The sequence below is a fragment of the Acanthopagrus latus genome, chromosome 22 (assembly GCF_904848185.1).
Source record: "Acanthopagrus latus isolate v.2019 chromosome 22, fAcaLat1.1, whole genome shotgun sequence".
NCBI classification, from domain to species: Eukaryota; Metazoa; Chordata; class Actinopteri; order Spariformes; family Sparidae; genus Acanthopagrus; species Acanthopagrus latus.
The window spans coordinates 6,688,616-6,710,188 of record NC_051060.1 but is presented as its reverse complement, the minus strand read 5'-3'; the positions used below and the strand labels follow the sequence as shown (position 1 = coordinate 6,710,188).

The window sequence follows — 21,573 nt, the reverse complement described above, 5'->3', positions numbered from 1 at the left end:
ATAGGAAACAGGAGCATAGCAGGAGCGTGAACAGGAGAATGAACAGCCAAGAACAGAATACAAACAATGACTGGACAGGGAGTGAAGGGAACACAGAGACTAAATACACAGACACTACTGACATGACGAGGAACAGGTGAGGAGAGACAAGGGAGGATGCCGAGGGAGGATGCCAAGACATAGAAAAACAAAACACAGGACATGATATAAGGACATGAATCAAATACAAAAACCAAAAACCAGATACAAGAACAAACACAAACAGGAATCATGACAACCTCATGATGTGAAAGTCAAGCAATAAGTATGAGATGCCACACTTTTTTACAAATGTCGATATGGCACATGGCTGATGAGACGCACTAACGTTGACATATCTGTTGTTTGTTGAAACATTAACTACTACTATTTTATCCTGGAGACCCTGGTGAAGACAACAAGTACACAGAAGACTTTTCTAACGGTTTGTCAAGTAATTTTGCCAAAATCTTAAAAAAAACACTGAAGACATGCACTTTCACTCAAAACTTGCATCATCTGTGATATTGGTTTGTGTGTTAAAACTGCATATTTTAAGACTTAATCGTGCTCATCATTAGATGTGGACATCGATGGATCCACACTCTGCATTAGTTTCCTCCGTATTTCTGCCTGTTTTCTCAAGTCTCACAGATACGATCCAACAGAGCAGTACTTCTGGTAGTCAAAGCCAATGCGTAGCCAATAGTTCAAACGAGACACGACCACAGGACGAGAGGAAGAAGTTCGGTTTGTATGATGTTATGTCATGCTGGATTTGAGTCAGTAAATAGAAACAGTTAACTCGCTGCACAGTGTCAGTTGATCAAAACAGGACCCAAACAGGCAGGTAGGTTGAGCAGCAAAAGGTGAGATTTAATAACACAGCTGATATCCAAAAATCCAAACTGCAGGTCACAAAAAGGACCAAGGACAGTATTACATAAACAGAGGCTCAATCATAAAGTCATGGGGAACATATCATAAACAGAGGAGGCATATGAGGGCCAATGAAAAAAATGAACCCACGAAGAATAAAGGAAACACACAGACCTCCAATACTTAATACACAAGCGCTAACGAACAAATGAGAAACAGGTGTACACAGAGAAGTGGCAGGAAGGCAGACAAATACAGGAAGTGGAGAGTTGAACATTTTCACATGGGTATAAACTTTCAGCATTAAACAGGAAATCAACTGAACTAAAGCCGAGGAATGCCACCCACAGCTAACTGTGCTAACTAACTCATGCCAGCTGCATATAGCAGAGGTTAGTGTTCACTTTTACAACAGAAAAAAGCCGCCTGGCAACATCATAAAAATCAAAAATGCATTTAATGGATGAAAAATGTGTATTCACCCCGAGATATAGAGCAAGAGATAAGGTGATGAAAACACTTTGACATCGATTTGCATGTGAAGGTTCAGAATCAGAGGTGAAAACTAGGACATAAATTAAAAAAAAAACAAAAATTACACATGTAATAGCCAAATACACACACACACATAGCTTTATGTCTACACACTGGCACATTCAGCTACTCTCCGAATCTGTTCAGCTTGTGTTGACTGTGGTCAAGACTGATTCTGACATCACAACTTTCTACATCTTCATCATGGAAACAAATCCAGTGCCTAACACTTAGGTAGGTGTCACATTATTCATTTCAGGTTAAAGCTAATATGGCAAAAGCTGAGGTCACATACTTCCTCAAAGCAACACATCAGCAGAGATCACCTGTTAGCCAAATGGTGTTAACGATTCTACAGCACCTCAACAAGCAGCCCTCACACTGTGTGGATGTTGAATCTAGATGTTTTCATAGTCCTCCATGCCGTTGTCTTCATAGTTGTTCCCCTGTGGGAGAAGTTAAGTGCGAGAACTTGAGTTTTAATTCTTTGTTTAACAGAACTTCAGTGACAGAAACAGAGATGTAGGTTTCTAAAAAAAAATGTTATGACATGTATACCATATCAACCTGCCTTACCACACTCTCTTATATATGAGCCGACTTTTATATCGGGAGGCTGGGGGGAAGGTGGTGTCAGTATAGTTTAGTGAGCAGGCTGACAAGCCAGAGACCACTGATCAAGACTGTGTTTTAATATTTGTAAGTGTGAAACCACCGGACACTTGTAGCAAGACGTTCAATTTCCAGCCGTGTTTGTGAAGCAGGTAAGACAAAGTATGATCTTTTCATAACCCAAACTAGGTGTTTTATGTGTCTGAATTTAGTTTCTATGTGCTCCTCTCACTGGTATGAAGCAGTCTGTCCACTAGTAATACAAGTAGTCATTAGGAACAATAATCTGTCTTGTTAAATCATACGTGTAAAAATACATAAAACTCACCACATTCTCAACGATCTCGGTTTTGGACCCTGATAAGACAAAAGACAGCGAATAGTTTCCACAGGGGGGATCTAGTTTCATCAAATGTTCTCTTTATAAAAGTTTAATGCTCTTACCTTTGGCTCTCGTCCACATGTTGACTACCACAACAAATGTTATGAGAAGTGCTAATCCCACAGACACGATGACGTATCTCCACCAGTCTGGAAAGATATTAAAAATATTAAAAATGTTTTGGTGGCAGTTTTCTGTTCTGCTTTGAATCAGCCCCATCTCACGTTAAAAGTGTAAGAGTTACATTGGTCCACATCACGGGACGTATTAATTGCAACTGTTAGCTAGTCAGCTCAGTTAGCTGTGCAGCTAGCAGTCTGGACATGGAGCTTGGAGCACTGGGGGCGTGATGATAACACCGCTAGCACAGCAGATCTGGACAGCAGTGACAAGGAGGTTTTCAGGTTAGAGATGGGGGAGACCCGGAGGGGAATGTTGGTGGGGATGGATGCCATAACTTAACATCCAAACTTTTTTTTTCTGCTGTTGATAATTTTTAGTTCATTCTTTTCTAATTTAATTGAAATTTTCCTCCTCCTCACAATTTCCCAAATTAAAAACACCCAGGTGTCCTTATAAATCAACGACTGTTTGTCATGTTGATCAGTTTTCATAATGTCTGCTTCAGTTTTGAGAAATAGTGGGGTTTTTGGCTATTTTGGCTAGCAGAGGGCTAAATTAGCCATGATCCTGAGCCACCAGTGCCACAGACTTTAGGCCAGTCCATCAAGCCTTTCCTGTTACGAAACCCTCATGAATATCAAACTGATTATGTTTATGAATGTCTGTATGTTAAAGGTGAAATATGTAAGAATTGGCCACCTGTTGAATTCATGCTGCCAACAAATAGGGACAGCAGATCATCAGAATAGCTAACTGCTGCTCACTGTAGCTACTGTTAGCTTGTTAGCTCACCTAGCTTGGCAGCTAGCCAGACGGTTAGTGTTCACAGTGCTAGCGCGGGACATGGGAAGGGTGGAGTTTTTCAGGCCCGGGGGCTAGCCGGTTAGCATGCTAACTTAGAATAGATATATCTGCAAAATAGATCAAATAGATATCTCTGCAACCCAATACACTGACAGATTTATTACATTATTGAATGATTTAAGACAACATTGTTACACATTGCACCTTTAGAATTGACATGAATAACTATTACATAATGTGATATGACGCTCGGTTACTTAAATCCTGAGAAGAGGAACATGTGCGCTCTGAAAAAGCGTTGAAATCCTTTCTTCTTTTACACAAGTAATGCATCATGTACAGTGAATGTATATTAGGTGTCAGCCTGACATTCATACATTTGACCTCAACAACACGAAAAGAGAGAGAGATGCTAAATATTCAGTCTCTACCTTGAAATGTTGCATCGTCAGCTGCAGAAGCTGATTCTGGACTCTCTTCCGTTGTTCTCACTGTTGTCACATCCTCACCTGGACAACAGAAGGCAAAAACACATGACATGAGCCTCATGGTCACTCTGTTCAGCAACGCAACCAGAATGCTAGAAATCTGGAAATCAATGAACAGCTTCGCCAGATCCTCACCTGAGGACTGAGGGCCAAAGGTAAACACCTGCACTCTTCCAGTGTAAACATCAGTGGCCTCACACGCAAGTGATCCGGGCCCTGATGTGTGAATGTAATGAAAGGTCTTAAAGGTCACACTGGTGGAGCAGTAGGCCTGCCTCGTCCTCACATCTGTGATGCCTTGACCCTTAAACAGCCACTTCACTCTCTGTGTGCACCATCCATATGTCGTCACAGAGCAGGAAAGAGTCACCATATCACCGTCCTCATGTTCAGACCCTGGTGGAGATATTATAAGAGCAATCATCTCCGTGATTATTGTGACGTTTCTGTATTTTATTCTCACAAGATGAAAACATTATAGGAGAACATTTGGTCCAGCCATTACAGGGCTCCGTGAGCGGAGAGTTAGCATTGACAGCTAACAGCATGTGGTCAGAACTTTACACTGTGTTTTAAGCTTCTTAACATGCCCCAAATCTCACCCCAGAAGTTATGCAACATCAGCAGACACCTTACAACACAGCACTGTAGCGTGTATGACTCATAATGAATAAAGAAGTAGTCAAAACAGTGTTTGTTTGTGCAAGCAGCTACATACCATTTTGTTGACATCTGTGTCCTCCTGTAGCTAGACCAAACTAGTCAATCCATCGAGCTTGCTGATGTTGCATGACTTTTGGGGTGAGATGTGGAGTATGTTAAGAAGCTTAAAACACGGCGTAAAGTTCTGACCCCATGCGATTAGCTGTCAATGCTAACTCTCCATTCAGGGAGCCCTGTAATGGTTAGACCAAATGTGTTCGCGTCTTCGGTACTGGCAAGTCAAGGGTAGCTCGAGCAATGAAGCCACATGTTTAAATCGACCGAAGTTCTCCTTTAAGTTGTAAATACTCACTGATAATAACAGACAGATAGACATGGGCGTCTGGACCCTGTTGTTGTCTAGATTCGTTGACCTGTCTGCAGCTGTAACGACCGACATCCTCGACTTTGACCTTCTTTAGAACCAGAGCACAGTTCTCTTCAACGCCCAATTGGTCTGATTTGGCTCTGGCACGTTCACCAACCTGCCCGAGTGTGACCAGCTCTACTGGCGATGTGTTGCCTGCGCCGCTGAAGAGCCAGCTTGTATGTTCACATCCATTCTGGTTGTACGTCGCGTTCTCACAAGGCAAAGTGACGCCGTCTCCATCTCTGACAACAAAGGATGTGTACCGTCCAGTTACAGCTGAGGAGGAAATGAAAGAGAAAGGCAAACAGAAATAACTGTCCATCTTTGAGACCAAATGTCTTGTTTCTGTCGTGAATAACTGCGTCTTTAAATTGTGTCTTACCTGTCAAATGAAGCAGCAGCAGACACGTTTGAATCCCTCTGAATGCAGACATTGTGCTCTCTGTCACCATCAGTGTCTAGTGATCTTCTGTTTCCTCACAAATGAACTATACGTACTTTGTATCGAGATGTATGTGTCATTTCCTTCCTGGTTGCTAAATTCAGCTTCTGTCTGTGAGAGAGAGCGGGGTTTTCGTGAGAGGGTTTTACTGAGAACTCTAAACACGAACAAGATCAACATATGTCAAAAACCCTCAACGGAATAAAACAACCTAGTATTCAACAGAGACGGATCACCTGCTCGTAAGCCTTTGTAAGACACAATGGTGTGTTAGTGCTCTGTGGGCCGATTACTTTGTCATCTTGCCTCTGTTTCAGGAAGTTACTTCCAGTAACTTAATGATTTTGCAGCTTTCATTTCCCTTTTTTGGTCGTTATGAAGAAAAATAGAATATTTTGGAGACAAAACTGTTCCTTTTTTCCTTAAAATAACAGCTGCAGGAGCACATTGATGGTACAGTGTCTTAAATCAATCAAAGCCAGGGCTGTGAAGTGCTTCTTATTCCCTCTGTCGTTCTTCCTGCAGGGTGGACCATGCTGGAGAGCAACGTTTAAGGCCTGGTTTGAGAAAATGCGTGCATTCATTTTTATTCATGACAACAAAACAAAACACAATTTCTGTCAAAGCAGAAAATCTTCGATCCCAGTTGTATTCAACCACTCTACTGACAAGATGGATGACACGTAGCATGTCAGTGTAAATATGTCTTTTCATAAGTGAATAATAATCCCATTAGGTGTCAGATGATAATTTGCTGCAGTATTTGTGCACTCTGTTCTTGTCGTCAGATGCCTGTGAGCTTGAGCCCGATCCAAACCCAGCAAGCAGGAACCTTAATCTGTCTGACAATAGCAGAAAGGTGACGGCAGTGCAAAAGGAGCAGCCGTATCCCGATCAGCCAGAGAGATCTGATTGCTGTCAACTGCTGAGCAGATCTTTTTTGGCAGGTCGCTGTTATTGGGAAGCTGAGTGGCGTGGCTGCATTGGCACTGGTGTCACTTACAGAGGAATCAGAAGAAGAGGAAACAGTGCTGTCTGTCTGCTTGGAAGGAATCCACAGTCCTGGAGTCTTAAGTGCTCTGATGGTGGTTACTCTGTCTGGCACAACAACAGAGAAACAGCGCTCCCTCTCCCGCCCACTTCCAACAGAGTGGCAGTGTAGGTGGACTGTCCTGCTGGCACTCGGCCCTTTCACAGAGTCTCCTCTGACACACGGATCCTCCTCCACGCCTTCAACACCACATTCACTGAACCGCTCTGTCCTGGGCTTCTGTTTCACAGGGTTTTACAGCTCATCAGTGCTGTGGATAGTGACATCAAGTTTACATGGGAAGATGAGAGAAGAGACGTTCTGCCCTTCTTGGACTGTGCGGTACACATTGACGAAGATAAAAGCTGCTGTTCAACTCTCATCCCTCACTCAAGCACAAGCCGGGGGTCACCATAACCTTAAACCAGGCTGAGGGGAAGGAAAAGGAACAGAAGCAAATCAGGGGAACGGCCAGAGAAGACAGGAACAACCATCTTTGAACAGAGGAGGTGGACTACAGCATTTACTTACCATCCACCTACTGTTCAGTACTGAGTTCCCTCCCTAGACAGCTTAACAATAATTCACCCCTGGGCTCACTTAGCCCTAGCTACCCACATGAAGGACAGTTGGGTCAATGACTCATATGTGGCCCTAATGACTCTAAAACAAAGAGCTCACACTACATATTACATTTAATCCTCTTAAATCACCATTCTTTTACGGGAATTGAGTAATCTAGCCATGAGATGTTTAATGTTCAATTTTCAATTTAAAAAATTTATTTTTGTTTTTTGAAATGTTTTTCCTTTTGACTGCTTATTTGTGGTTTGTTTTACTGTATTACATATGTATTGTTTATATGTGTTGTTTTGTATGTATTTTGTTTGGCTTGCTCAGATTGTCCAATAAAAACGCCCATGAAGAAGACTGCGAAACACTCTCATTGGGACGCCCTGTCAACATGTTCGCACCAGTTGGTTTGTTGCACAGAACCCCCTGGAAAGCAGAAACTGTTTGAAAAAGACACTTTCAAACAAAAAATTTCAACTTCAACCAATCAGATCAACATTGGAAAGGGCTACCATCAGCAGAGCCCACTGGTAAATCAAACTCTCTTCACCCAATAAGTCAGCAGAAATATGACAAGAGATTGTAATTAGATTTATCTTCAAAAGAAGCCTTGTAGGCTGCAGCTATGAGACAGAAGTTGTTTGGGAGTCGACCCCTGATATCCAGTCACTGTTGATGTCTGTGCCAGAATAACATACACAATAGCGATACACATACACATAGAGACACAATCTGGATGTGTTTATTTTAAGATTAGTGCATTCCCAGACCCTAGATGGCTCAAGATCAACTGCGCTAACCGTGGAAAAGAAATGCCACTGTTTCCATCTTTGCTAAATCTGTTTATGTGTGTTTATCTAAAAAAAGAAAAAAAATTCAGTGTGCGCTTGTCTGCCTGGAAGACTTAATAGAAAGGAAAGTTATTGCATAAGTCTGGCACAAATTCACTGCTCAACATTCACTCACTTCACGTACATCTGAGTCTTGTTAACACATTTTTTCCAGTGATTTTTTTCCGGGACAGTGAAATGAAACCTAAGGGAACATGGAGGGAATATGCAAACACAACATCTCCCTTTGAAGTGACGGTGCCGGATACTTCTGTGGGTGTCACTTGCAATCTTTTTGCAGGGAAATCCACATGAATCGCACCTGATTCATTTGACTTGAGAAAATAAATGTCGGATGACTGGTTCTCAAACTGAGAAATAAAAATTATTTCACTCAAACATTAAGGGAATCAAATTAAGCACGTCATTGGTTGATTGATGACATTTGGAATCCCTTTAAAGATTTCTGCTGAACACACTAGTACATACAAGTGTATGTTGACACCTGAAATGGATAAGTTCACCCAAAACTTTAACTAAGAAGAAATTTTTTACATCCTTGACAGCCAGTCAAGCTCATGCCCCCATCATTGGATGTGGTGAGTTCTAACACTTCAAACTTAGTCCCCAGGTACTTCATTTGTTTAGCAGAATGCTCCAATGCTGTTTCACTGTGAATCTCCCCCAAAAAATGTTTTGTTCATTAATTTCTGGGTGAACTCTTCCTTTAAGACATCTGCATATAAAAGTCATTGACCATGTGGCTTTATTTTTGTTGCCGGGTGGCTGCAAAAACATTTGTCCAACCTCTTATCTCAGAGCATAACCTTGGCTACACGGGACATGACTGGCTGCCAAAAGGTCAAGGATCAACATGTGGTTTGTTGTAATAAAGTTGATAATTACAAATAATTTCTGTCTATACTGTATGTAACCCTAAGGACTAAAACAATAAATGAATAAATTCAGGTTGAGTCCTGAAGACAGTGGCTAAAAATGACAGATCTTTAACAGACAGGTTCTTGGTCATTTCATGAAGTCTCAACTGGTGTTTCTCAAAATGTGGAATTTTAGCTTGAAGGTTTTGGTTTTTCTATACTGTACAGTATATGGGGCATTTCACAAAAGAAATGTGTCCTTGATAGAGTTACTACAACATTACAAGACATTACTACCTCGAACATTACAATAAGAAGAGAGTGTGGGGGGTTAATGAGGGGTCATAGCTCACAGGGGCCTCTGGTGCCCCAGAAATGTGGCCCCATGTCTGAGAGATTTCTGATGAATCTGTTTCGTCTCATCGCAGCAGCCCAGCCAACAACTTGAGCTCCCAAGAGGGCTTTCAAAATAAGAAAAATACAACAAGCTATATTTAAATTTTAATGCATTTCTCCACTCAAAAGGCCACCTCATGTCAGCTCCTCTGGTATGTCAGTGCCAAGAATGCAGAGAGCAGCTCTCCTGGGAGCTGCAGAGCGTCACTTAACATTCCCAGCGAAGAGCCGTGCTGTCAGGCAGCGTAACCTAACAACCACACACAGGGGAAACAAACAGAGCCGAGGGGTGACGCTAACGAACGCAGCGGGGTCGGAATTAGGATTGAACACCATCTCCAAAATACAGTAGAGGCATCTCAAAACATAGCTACTGCCTCTGTGGATACGGACACTCAGGAAGTCTGCGTGACGATTAATGAGATCAAGGCTCGGAGTGGAAGCCAACAGGAAGTGCCTCAGTAAAAAGATGGTTTGTTTGTTTAGACTTCCAACCTGCCCGCGAGATTCATTTGATTATATTCTATCTGCTAACTGATTAATCAAGTAGTCATTTCAGCCACCCATTATTATTGTTGGATAGTTTAATTCATAAGAAAACATATTTCACAAGCTATCTATGTGCTTCATGAGCAAACAACCATCCTCATCCTGTCCATGTAATGTTCCAATTAAATGATTGATTTCTATTTTCAGTTGTATGTGTGGTGGTTTCTTCTTACTGCATTTACAGTTGTGAATACGGTAGTTTCCGTACATCGCAAAATGTTCAAGGGCAATATTCAAATTACGGCCGATACATTTTTCCCATTATCAGCATCTGTGTTTTATTTCTCAAGGTCTTTATTTATCTAATTATTTATTGTCTATATTATTATCATATAACTTTAAAGCAGAGATGCACAATATGCATTGGAGTGATGAATAAACAGCCCGATAATGGAAAATTTGCATTTTTGGTTATATGCAGATAATGAAATCGTAGCTGATAAATAGAACTGATAACACAAAGCCAAATTGCTTTAGTTGACTGAGCAAGTGCAGAATTTACACACAGTGTGTGGCGGTATGCACCTTTAAAGTTGGTTGCCAGCCACAGGACACTGCCATCAAGTTCATGGTGTAGGTTCACACATGTCGTCACCGGAGTGGCCTTTGTTTCTCAAGTTCAGAGGAGGACAAAACAATTTAATCTGCAATACTTGTTTGGAGAGGATGGAGTATGAGTTTAACATAATGAATGTTATCATGAATGATATGCTATGAATAATAAATTATCTGCATCCAGCCTTTTTACCCACAGGGGTGCATAAACTACAGGTTACGATCTTCCTTTAAAATACAAAAATGTGAAATCATTATCGGTATTGGTATCGGCCATGAGGAGCATGTACTAATTATCGATAATGGCTGCAAAACATCCATATCGTGCCTCCTTACTTTAATGCCTTTGTGAATTTGTGAATATACAGCATCCTCCAACCAAATCACACAATTAATGTCTCTCTCATACAATAAAATATAAGGTCTCTTTTTTTTCCTAACTTAATAACTGAACCTGGTGTAGATCCTGTATCCTGACCAGAACATTTTCATACGCATAAATCAAAAAACACATGGCAGACACACGCAGACACACACCTTCCACCAGTATCAACCCTGCTGCAACAGTGTGTGTGAGGACATCTGCATGATGTCATCATGTGGGCGGGTTATGTAAATGAGGGAGAAGAAGCAAAGGGCAGGATGCGAGCGTCGGTCTCGCCCCTCATCTCCATCACCGTCTCCATCCTGTGAGGTGTGTCTGCAGTCAGACAGACAGACAGACAGACAGACAGACAGAGGTGTCCGACTGGAAACGACTCCATCAGCTCTTTGTTCACCCGGACCATGGCGTCAAAATGTCCAAAATGCGACAAGACGGTGTATTTCGGTGAGTGCATGCATGACTTCTGTGTATCCGCCCCGACGTCGAGGTTATTTGTCACAGAGCAGACCGCTTCGATTCTTCCTGATTTAATCCTGTATATCACCACAGGCGACGCGTTTGTTTAAACCACACTGGATTTATTATAAACCGTGCAGCTACCGAGCTCAGGGAGGAAAGACGTGAGATGACGTAAGCCCATTGACAAAAAAAAAAATAACATAAAGAAATCATTATATCGCCTTATTCTATTATTTTATAGATATAATCACATCTAACAACTTTTTAAGTCCAAGAATTATGAATAATAACATGTTAATATAACTCATAAAGCTCCTTTTCCTTTTTTTGAAATGAATGTGTGTTATTAAAGGTGGGGCTGGTTAATATGGAGAGCTTTAATATGGTGATGACAAACCTGTGTTATATGCTGAAGCTTCAAAATCACTGAAAAAAAGAGTCTACCAGCTGATTTAAGTGGCTGAGCAATGTTATCAAAATCACAGAATGGCTTACTGTAATATTCAAATCACACATGTTGCAATCTTCTGGTAAATGTATAAAGTGTGAAGTACTGTAGTGCTGCAATTCAGTGAAAAAATGAAAACTGTGGGACACAAACCTGTCGACCGATCATCAGCCTCGCAGACTATCCGGCCGATATTCACCTTTTTCTTGATGATCGATCAGTGTTGGGTGACTTTGCTTTTAAATGTGACGCATCACGTTACAATATTACAGTTGCCATGAAAAAGTAACTTGTTACGTCACTGCGATGTCTGCTGAAACGCATCAGAGTACCTTGCGACTGGTCCTGTGTGTGGGTTGTATTGTCCAGACAGTGTGATATTACTTTGTAAGGAGTAACCCCAGCACTGCTTTCAGTATCAGTGTTTATTTGTGTACAATTGCAAATGAGGTAAAAAGATTTTTAAAAAATGCACCACTTCGGCTTTGATGGAGCATCCTGTAGTCACTGCGATGTGATCTCACTCAATGTCCCGCCCACTAGGGCTGGCACTTGAGTCAATTGTAGTTAGTTGCATTCCATCACAGGTTATTCTAAATTTAGACATGTGTTATAGTTTTTATCGCAAATGTCTGCTGGCTCCAAATATTGGTTCCACTGCGATACATCATCAGATACATCATTAATCGTATCACCATCCTAATATGTCCAACAATAAACAGCTGGAGTCAAAGTCTCATGAAGGAATTTCCTGTTTCACTCAGCCCAGACTGGGCTATAACTGGTTCACTATCTCCTACTACGAGATTACAGGGAGCCATTAACAGTGCTGCGTTGCTTGCGGCCGTCAGCCTAAACTGTGTTATCTCATCCGACAGCATCCTGACATTTGTGTCCACTTTTAAATAAAGGTGGAACGAGTTGAGGTGGGGGACATTCAGATTTCGCCGACTGTTGAGCTGTGTTGTCGAATCATGACAGAAAGTGGTGACATCATCTTTCTGAGGAGTGAATTTAGGGACCGTCTGGAGCGTCTGCAGCCTCTCACCACATGGCATTGTAAATAATTTATTGATTGCGCGAGCGTCGCGCGGATTGATTTTCTTTTTGTTCCCTCCCGTTGGTTTCTCTGGGGGACAGCAGCAGAGCCCCGCCCTGCAGGTTCAACCAAACACGCTGCTGTCTGCGTGCTGCTGGAAACTCTGCAGTCAAATTTGATGCTCCCCAAAAAAAAAAAAAGAAAATTTCACAAGAAATATGTTCCCTCTGGGAGTGCGAGTTGGTGTTTTTGCAGCTGTGCAAGGGAACTGGTTGTAATGGAAACATATCTTAACAATGCAGAGCTCAGAAAATAGATCCGATTGGGCATTTTGAGCTTCAAAGTTGCCAGAATTCTTTTTTTTGGCGGGGGGGGGGTTTATATTTTATATTAATTTCCACTCAAGTGTAGAACCATTATCTTATCATCAAAACAAAAAAGGAGGAGAGGACACAAAAATGACAAACATAGAAGACTCAAATAATCTAAATTCTGTAAATTAAATTGTTGATTGTGCAGTAATTCAAAGGTTATGACGTGACAAGCACACTCACACACTGCTGTACGCTTGTTACACACACAAGCGCGTCCCCAAGCACCGGCGAGTGCTCGCTGTGTGCCGAGGCGACTTACTGTCGCATATCACAGTGACAGGCTGACCAGTGAGTCTAAACAGGAAGTGTCATGTCGTATCAGGGCCTCGGTGTATCTGCTGGGATATTCTGGGAGGAGGACAAACAGATAAATGTCCCGCCGTCTGTCCTTCTGTCCTCCCTGCAACAGACTCTGTCAATGAAACTGTTCAGTTCATACGGATGCTGTACGAACGGCACAAATTATTGGGCCCGGCGGTCGATGAAGGTGGTATTGTTTTTACCCTGTGAGTCTTTGTGAGTGTGTGTGCGTGTGTCATCATGGCTAACTGTGGTCCTGGAGACACTTGTTGTGGCAAGAACTAACACGAGAGTGGTTTTGAGTACTTCTGCCAGTCTTTAATGTGTCTGTTTGTGGACAGGTTTTGCACAGTTGTGGGGCGAATGGTGTCGCAAACGTGTACAGCGCAGTCAAAATGAAATCTGACTCAGAGGATGGATGTGGTCCGAGCAACGGCGCTGGAACTGGGAAACTTTACACCCTTGCCGTAACAATTACGACGACCACTAGAGGTCGATGCGTAACAAAAAAAAAACCGTAAATATAGGTCACAGATTAGGGCGGTTGCCCCTCAGCGACGAGGTTCTGGGTTGGAGACCTAGCTGGGGCCTTTCTGTGCGGGGTTTGCACATTCCAGTTCAATCAGTGCACTCCGGCTTCCTCCCACGATCCAAAAGACGCGCAAAAAAGTTAGGTTAATTGGTCACTCCAAATGTGAACGTGTGTGTGTGTGAATGGCCGCCGTCGCCCACTGTCCGCTGGGATCGGCTCCAGCCCCCTCGTGACTCGGGTTTGAGATGATTGACAGACGGGTGGAGGTCGTAATAAGCTGCTTTCACTGTGCGAGAGCGATGGAGGAACATACAGTAGCTTCAGAAAACATTTTAACTCTCCCACCAGTGGAAAGAATGTGCTCTTTGGCTGATGGTCTTCCAAGTGTGTCTCGAGTGTCCTCTGTCACTTTATGGGCCATCTGTATCAGGGAACAAGCTGCGCTGCTAGAACTCACAGTGGACTTTCACTTCCCGTCGGTCAACTTCAGTTGATTCTGTTTCACACGGAGGCAGCAGTAGCGTTAAAAGAGTAACACACGTTAATGCAGGAACGCCAGGTGGACTGTCTCGTCCTCCGAGGATGTTGCTGTCCGGGCTGCCTGCTACGTGGTGCTGAATCCAAACACGATGGTCTATTTGTGTGTAGTTATATACTGATGATGTAATATTGATGGATTTCATCTGAAAGGAGTGGGAGTCGCTCAGTGGAAATCTGCAAAGCTGCCGTGTGTTTCTTTGTCTCCTTCCTGCATTTGCGCGCAAATTAAACAAGTAATGAAAAAGCTGTTTTAATATTCTATCTAGGTCTCATCAAAGTAATGATAGGAATTGTTTTGTCGTAGTTTTCTGTGTATGTTTTGAAACTTCTATGAACAATGTTAAGTATTAATTGTGTGTAATTTCATTTAATTATCTAAACTCCTCATTATCATCTGCTCACTAAGGACAGAGTACCCAGTTCACTCATCTTACCTGGATGCTTTTACCCATTTTAAAGGGGTCATTTCCCGACAGACTGATGTGAATCCCTCAATTTCTGTCTCTTCTTCTTCTGCAGCGGAGAAGGTGTCGTCTTTAGGGAAAGACTGGCACAAGTTCTGTCTGAAATGCGAGCGCTGCAACAAGACGTTGAATCCTGGAGGCCACGCCGAGGTATGGAGCTCTTTGCAATTTGGCTGATCTCAAAGGACAGAGAGGCGCAAGACAGATGAGAGAAATAATCGGTACTGTGGGTGAAACTGTTTGCAGTCGCACGCCACATCAAATACGCACGGTGTGAAAACCAAGTGAAACCGAGAGACACAGCTTTTGGCTATTGGCTTTCGAACAAAGAGAACAAACTTCAGTGGGAAGTGCTAGGGTTTCCTTTGTGGTCAAATTTTTAAAAGTCACTTGCCTCACTTTCTAACCACCCAGGAAGTGTGAATTAAGGTCAGTGCAATGACTTTGAAAGTTTGACCGCAAAATTGTTAACTTCCTGTTGAAGTTACATTCACTGCCGTTAAAAGCCAAAGAAGTTGTTCATCTGCCACAAGTGTATTTAGAACTCATTTACTCACTTTAAGAGATGTTTTTGGTGATTACTTTTGGTCGAAGCTGTTTCGTTCAGTTCAGTACAAAACTAACACATATACAAACACTGAGCATGAGTTTAAATGTTATAAAATGCCCCAAAATTAACTAAAATTATCCCCAACATGTGAAGAAATAACAGTTTTGATGTCATTTCATCTATATATTGTGTAGCGCACAGATATCTGCTGAAGTTAGCATGCTAACTAGCTAGTTCCGGTCTGTCCTGGTCCTGAGCTCTCCATCCAGGCAGTTAGCTGCACTGCTAACTGAGCTAACTAGCTAACTGCAGCGACAGTGAGCAGCGGTTGGCAGTTATCTGCTGATAATCCAATCCATAATCCAAGTTTCCAGAAGCTTTGAGATCCCAAATTGATTTAAAAAGACTTTATTTAGAACCTTGATGGGTTGTGTGCTAACACTTTTAGAGATCATTTTGGCCCAGAAAAGGCTGTGAATAACGTCTTCTCAAATCAATTTGGGATCTCGTGGTTTCCAGAGATTTGGATTATGCTAGACAAAGTTTAATAAAGTAAAGTTTCATTTTTGGGTGAACCGTTTCAACCCTTCCATGACATTTACATCAAGGACATAGAGCTTTGTTATTTTACATGAAGCCCATAGTGATGCATATTTTATGTGTACGGTCAGGTTAAGGACGTTTTGAAGAGACACATTCGTCTCTGTTTACTTCAAACATGTACTAGTCGACAAAAAGAGGCTAAACAGACCGCTGACAGAAAGATCGTCGCTCATATTTAGCTCTTTAGCCGTACGTTATAAATGGTGTGAACGGAGGAAATAACAGCGAGCTGACGAGTTATATAAACTTCTGGCTCCTGGTTCATTTGTTATTTGTCATGATGTGAATCCAAACAGACTTTAATGAAAAATGTGTTTAACTAAACTTTCCAAATGCGGTTCCGAACTGTGAGAATCTGACCTCCAGTTCTCTCATTTGAGGGACGGATGCCTCTGCTTACTGCCCCTCCCTCTTGTACTTTGCAGCACGATGGGAAGCCTTTTTGCCACAAGCCGTGCTACGCCGCCCTCTTCGGACCGAAAGGTGCCGTTTCCGCTTGTGAAAAAATAATAAATAAATAAATAAGAAACAATTACAAGGTGGTCATTTCCTGGTTTGTAAAAGAAACGTTTGCTCGCGTTTCAGGCGTGAACATCGGCGGCGCCGGCTCCTACGTGTACGACAATCCTGTCAACGAGGCCCCGGCTGCCGTTTCCCTGGAAACAGATGGAAAACCAGAGGAGGCGAAAAAGGCCCCCGCACGGGGACCAGTGAAGGGTGAGAAATATGTGGAGCAAAAATAGAAAAACTCTCATAATGTTTCCAGAGAAATTCACCGTCTACTCTGGAGGGATTTAGGAGGTGGTTCAGTTTAGCTCGCTGTTGTTTCAAAGATGATTAACGTGGCAGGGATATGAAGGGAAACTCGCAGAGGAAGAAAATATATTAAAACTGAGACGTAGACGTTTGGGTCGGAGTGATCATATGAAGTTTCAGGAGAAAAAAAACCGGGGGGATAAAAATAGAAGCAGGGGAAGGATCATAAGAGAGATTGTAGTGAATGTGCCAGAATGATAATAATCTAGTTATTGAGGTTCGAAGCTGCAATCACTGCGCAGCGATATTATATCATCAGGCTGTACCAGACTCATGATTTCATCAGACCAATTTGATTTCGATACAGAGATTTGATTTGATTTTTTCATACAGACTCTCCAAATGCGAGTCGGCTCGGGTCTTGTGATGACTCATGACTCATATCATGGACTTGCGGGGGCAGCCGTCATTATTGTAATTATAGGGGTGTCACTTTGTGTTGAAAAGGGGAGTGTAATTACATATCATTTTGAGGCTAAGGTACTTTGCTTGAGTATTTCTATTTTTCACTACTTTATACTTCCACTCAACTACAGTTTGGAGGCAAACATTATACTTTTTACTCCACTACATGTATTTAATACCTTTCGTTACTAGTTGCTCTGCAGATTGTTTGCTGCATCAGAGCCAAAGCAGCATATTTTCTGTTTAATTTATCTTATCAGTAATAAAAAAATACTTTATTGATTCCAATAATAAGACAAATGCTGAATGACCATCAGTTCCAATACATGCAATGTTTTTTAAATATAGTATGTATCATTTTTTTACTTTTGATACTCAAGTAAAAAGAATTTCCAAGAAAATGTGTTCTGGTACTTATAAGCAGACGTAATATCAGACTTTTACTCAAGTGCTATTTCTATGGATCACCTTCACTACTAAAGGAATATTTCAGCACAATATCTTGACTTTTACTCACGCATGACTTTTAGATACTGTATACGACACTTGCAGATATTTAAGGTGGGGGAAAAATTGCACAATGGCAGCACTAACCCAGAATGAATTTATATTGCTAGCAATTTTTATTATGACTTATCTGACAAATCATGATTTCAAATAAGAGGTGGGGACATGTCCCTGGCATCCAGTGTAGTTGACACCCATGATATATTACAGTTTTCTAATTCAGGTGACTTTTTTCAGCTGCGAGCTTCTCATCTTTCTCCGGAGGACCCAACATCTGCCCCAGGTGCAACAAGACAGTATATTTCGGTAAGCAGATTGGTGCTTTTCACATGTTTATGTGTGCAACCCTGACTCCAAAATGGAAAGTGATCATTTGCTTATCCTTTCTGACATATTATCAAAAGTATTAATGCTTGACCTCATCAGCTTCTCTGATTTTTTGTAAATATGCAGGATCGATTCTGTCTTGAGTCTTGTTTTATACAGCTCCCCGACTTTTTTTTTGGCGTCAGGACAGCGCAATAATGAGTGTTGGAATGTTTTCTAAGTGACTAAGGCGGCTGGTCGCCATGGTGACTGTGTCCACGGTGGCGTGTTTGTGTGTGTGTGTATGTGTGTGTGTGCAGCTGAGAAGGTGTCGTCTCTGGGGAAGAACTGGCACCGGCCCTGTCTGCGCTGTGAGAGGTGCAGCAAGACTCTGGCTCCAGGCAGCCACGCAGAGGTGAGCGAAACAAACGCACCCTTAATGGAGATGGATGGTGCGAGTTCACGTCAGGAGGAGTGACGCGGGAAATCTTCTCTTTTTTTTTTTTTGTTGCAGCACGACGGACAGCCGTACTGCCACAAACCGTGCTACGCCGTGCTGTTCGGGCCCAAAGGTATGAAGTCAGATGCTCTTTGAGTTCAGTGGAGGCGAGCAGCGGGGTGGCGGGGATGGTTCAAAAACAACCCTGTCCCCAAACAGCCGGTCCACGGAAGGTCATTTTGGTGCTTTAACTATTTATCAGAGGCAGAGATGAAGCGTTTGAATCAGACCTTGGTGGGCGAAGGCAAATAACGGCTGTTTCTGTGCCCTCCATGTGTCAGATTGAAGCTCGGATAAAAAGGAAAGCAGTGCATGGAGAGAGGAGGGAACTGTTGTTACAACCTTAGTGAAAAAACAAAATCCTATGTAGTCATTCTGAGGTCATTAGCCTTGGTGACCCGAGTTAACTAACCATTTTGTATCTTGCTCGTTTGAGCATGCAATACTTTTGAGGTTATTCTAGAGAATATTCCAGATGCACATTTGCATAAAGAAAACACGTTTGTCCTCTCCCATGATGATAACATCCCTTTAAGATCAGAGATGTGGAAATCGCCTCCATACTGTATCCCCTACCATCAAACTGCTTTCAGTCTTTGAGGCTGTGTTCAAGTCCTAGTCTTGCATTAAGCAGTGTTCACTGTCAGGCTGCTAAACCCAGCTGGGCTGGGCCTCACTGCCCACAATAACGCCACCTGTGATCAGAGGCCTTGGTCCAGGCAAACTCTAGGGCCGCTGGCTCCACGGCTAAACCAGCCATGAGGGATTTGGCTAAATACAGCTAGCTACAGCCAATTCTGTTCAATTCAAAAAACACTTTAGTTGTCCCCAGGGGGCAATTGAAGGCGTGTGAAGTAGTTGTACACAGATACAAACAAGTCAGCACTTTAAGTACACAGTCAGCACAGCAAACATAGCGAGCAAAGACCAGCAGCTGTCGGTTACGCTGGTGATTTGCTGCCTCCTGTGTTTTTGGAGCTGCCTTTAAATTCTGGCCACGTTTTACAATTTACACCTTTAATTGGCAATGAAAATGATTTAAATGCCTTGCTGAAGAGGAACCACTGATGCCACAAACTTCGGCTCTCAGTATGATTTTTGCTGCAACAGTTTAAAATGTTTTGCATTATTAAGTCTTACCTGTCATGTCATCATATCACATGCCATCAGATAATCTGTTTATTATTAATAATAAAATACTTGTATCCATATTGTGGAGCTTGAACATTTTAATACACCCGACCGAGGAGCTGAAATTAGAAACACGGCAGACTGTGATGTTTGGTTTGAACAGATTCTGGGGAATTTGACCTTCTAATTTCTCTCCACATCTGATTAATCCTGTCAGACCACACTGTCAAGCTTTCATTCGTACCATTTCCTTCTCAGATGAGGAGGAATACCTTAAAAACACGTTGCTGATGAGTTCTATCAAATGTGTGGAGGTGATGGCAAAAGTTTCAGTTGAAGCTTCCAGAAGAGAATCCAAAAACACCTGCATGGCGTTAGTGTCCCGTTGAGATCTTGTTATTTGCGTGAAATGACCCTTTAAAGCTAACGGCTGTGCCCTATGCCTCCTCTCAGGCGTGAACACCGGAGGTGTCGGCAGCTACATCTACGACGAGCCCGAGGCTGAGGCTCAGCCCTGAGCCTCCAGACAGAGTTCCACCTCCAGGACCCTCGACGTCTCTTTGATTTGCCGGACAGTCACGGTGACAAGCGACATGTACTGCGCTCACAGGGATGGATATTTAGATGTTTATGTTGTATTTGTATATGGTTTATAGTATATCTATTTTTTGTACCGAAACAAACCTTTAACATGTCCTCCCATGTGAGCTACTGATTTGCCTTTAAGTTTCTTGGTTCTCTTTGCCAAATTATGATGTAGTAGAGTAAAGCAGCTGTGTTTTTTTCACTCCTCATGAAGGGTTTTACAGACTTTTGTGCACTAAGAAGATGTATGGAAAAAAGAAAAGCACCCCAGTCCAATAATTTACTGTCAGTGTTTCTTGAATGGGTTCCCCCCCAGGTTCAGTAATATAGGGATGAGATGTAGACTGTACACACAGCAACGTGCGTTTTTACTGAATGTTTTGGAGGTGAGTTTGGGGTCAGTTGTGAGCAGAAAAGTCACATTTTCTACAGTAAAATCTGTGTGATAACAAACCTGTGTTCAGTGTCTGTATTCTCTGTGTCTCTGCTGTGGCGCTGCGCAGGTAGCCACCCGCAGCACCCGTACTCGTGCTCAGTTCACTGTCATCGACACATACTCTCCTCCTGCTCTGCACTTCAGGCTGAGACAGAAATGTTACAGGAAAGACGAATCCTAATTTGAATTACATGTCAGTTTAAGTATTTTAATTTGAAATCCTACTGTGTTTTCATTGAATTTAATTGTTTAAAGGCAAACATTAGTGGGAAGCATTGACCTCCAAATACTACAAATAATACTCAAAATAGAGCATATCCTAAATCCACACACACATTATACTGACTGCTTCTTATTTCTTTTGCCAAGTAAAAGCATTAAACTGAGTTCACATGCAGCCTGGAGGCTAGTGCAGTGGTTTGAACGAAAGCTTGGTGCCATCTACTTTGTTATTAGTGTGGTTGTATTACAGCTGAAACGTTTTATTATATTGATTCACGTTACAATTGTGCCCCTAAAGTTGCAACCAATTAAAAGGTAAGACGTCACTGACAAGAAAGCCGTCGGTACCGCCCCTTTACTGGAAACGCTTTCCCGGAAGAGGGAAGAGGGGTCAAGTTAAAAATAATCGTACCGGAAAATAAGAGCATTTATCTACAAAATAAAAGTGAAACGAAAGATAAGAATATCAACCAGTGATAGAGGTACTGCTGCTTTATCCATCCTGCACAATATTAACTTCATGTTTTTTCCTCCACTACATTTATCTGATAAATATTATTACTTTGTAAAATAAAGGTTTTGGGAATTAGAAAACTGAAATTGGAAATATATATATATATATATATATATATATATATATATATATATATATATATATATATATATATATATATATATATATATATATAAATGAATAATGAAATAGTAAACAATTACATTTTTCTATGAATAAATTGTAATTAAGAGTATTTTTTCATTTCTGGCCAAGCTTCTGGTCGAGTCTCAAGTGAGTTGAAACAAGAAGGC

General features: G+C 41.9%; 2 protein-coding genes across 7 annotated transcripts; one reads left to right on the top strand and one right to left on the bottom strand.

Annotated features, from left to right (window-relative positions):
* Positions 1-879: 879 nt before the first annotated feature.
* On the bottom strand, positions 880-11,852 carry LOC119012995. 5 transcript variants are annotated; one of them, XM_037087280.1, is made up of 8 exons: positions 11,611-11,852; positions 5,295-5,465; positions 4,856-5,188; positions 3,976-4,236; positions 3,784-3,861; positions 2,488-2,574; positions 2,372-2,400; positions 880-1,877 (listed from the first exon to the last, which is right to left on the bottom strand). In XM_037087280.1, exons 2-8 carry the CDS (start codon positions 5,362-5,364, stop codon positions 1,830-1,832), a joined length of 906 nt encoding a protein of 301 aa, XP_036943175.1. In that variant the 5' UTR covers positions 5,365-5,465; positions 11,611-11,852; the 3' UTR covers positions 880-1,829. The 5 variants fall into 5 exon arrangements, with proteins under 5 accessions (XP_036943175.1, XP_036943173.1, XP_036943172.1 ...); XM_037087278.1 differs by lacking the exon at positions 11,611-11,852 and adding an exon at positions 6,358-7,102; XM_037087277.1 differs by lacking the exon at positions 11,611-11,852 and adding an exon at positions 5,591-5,684.
* crip2l (cysteine-rich protein 2-like) lies at positions 10,781-20,561 on the top strand. 2 transcript variants are annotated; one of them, XM_037087284.1, is made up of 8 exons: positions 10,781-10,994; positions 14,762-14,856; positions 16,285-16,342; positions 16,445-16,576; positions 17,825-17,893; positions 18,214-18,308; positions 18,408-18,465; positions 19,977-20,561. In XM_037087284.1, exons 1-8 carry the CDS (start codon positions 10,952-10,954, stop codon positions 20,039-20,041), a joined length of 615 nt encoding a protein of 204 aa, XP_036943179.1. In that variant the 5' UTR covers positions 10,781-10,951; the 3' UTR covers positions 20,042-20,561. The 2 variants fall into 2 exon arrangements, with proteins under 2 accessions (XP_036943179.1, XP_036943178.1); XM_037087283.1 differs by lacking the exon at positions 10,781-10,994 and adding an exon at positions 13,166-13,376.
* The last annotated feature ends 1,012 nt before the right edge of the window (positions 20,562-21,573 follow it).

Excerpts from the sequence above, each read along its gene's own strand:
- LOC119012995 (XM_037087280.1), bottom strand. The coding sequence starts at position 5,364 with ATGGTGACAGAGAGCACAATGTCTGCATTCAGAGGGATTCAAACGTGT. Across the intron at positions 3,862-3,975 it reads CTTTGGCCCTCAGTCCTCAG|GTGAGGATGTGACAACAGTG; the intron begins GTGAGGATCTGG and ends TCTGTTGTCCAG. Across the intron at positions 2,401-2,487 it reads CATGTGGACGAGAGCCAAAG|GGTCCAAAACCGAGATCGTT; the intron begins GTAAGAGCATTA and ends TTGTCTTATCAG.
- crip2l (XM_037087283.1), top strand. The coding sequence starts at position 13,181 with ATGTCGTATCAGGGCCTCGGTGTATCTGCTGGGATATTCTGGGAGGAG. Across the intron at positions 16,343-16,444 it reads CGCCCTCTTCGGACCGAAAG|GCGTGAACATCGGCGGCGCC; the intron begins GTGCCGTTTCCG and ends CTCGCGTTTCAG. Across the intron at positions 18,309-18,407 it reads CTCCAGGCAGCCACGCAGAG|CACGACGGACAGCCGTACTG; the intron begins GTGAGCGAAACA and ends TTTTTGTTGCAG.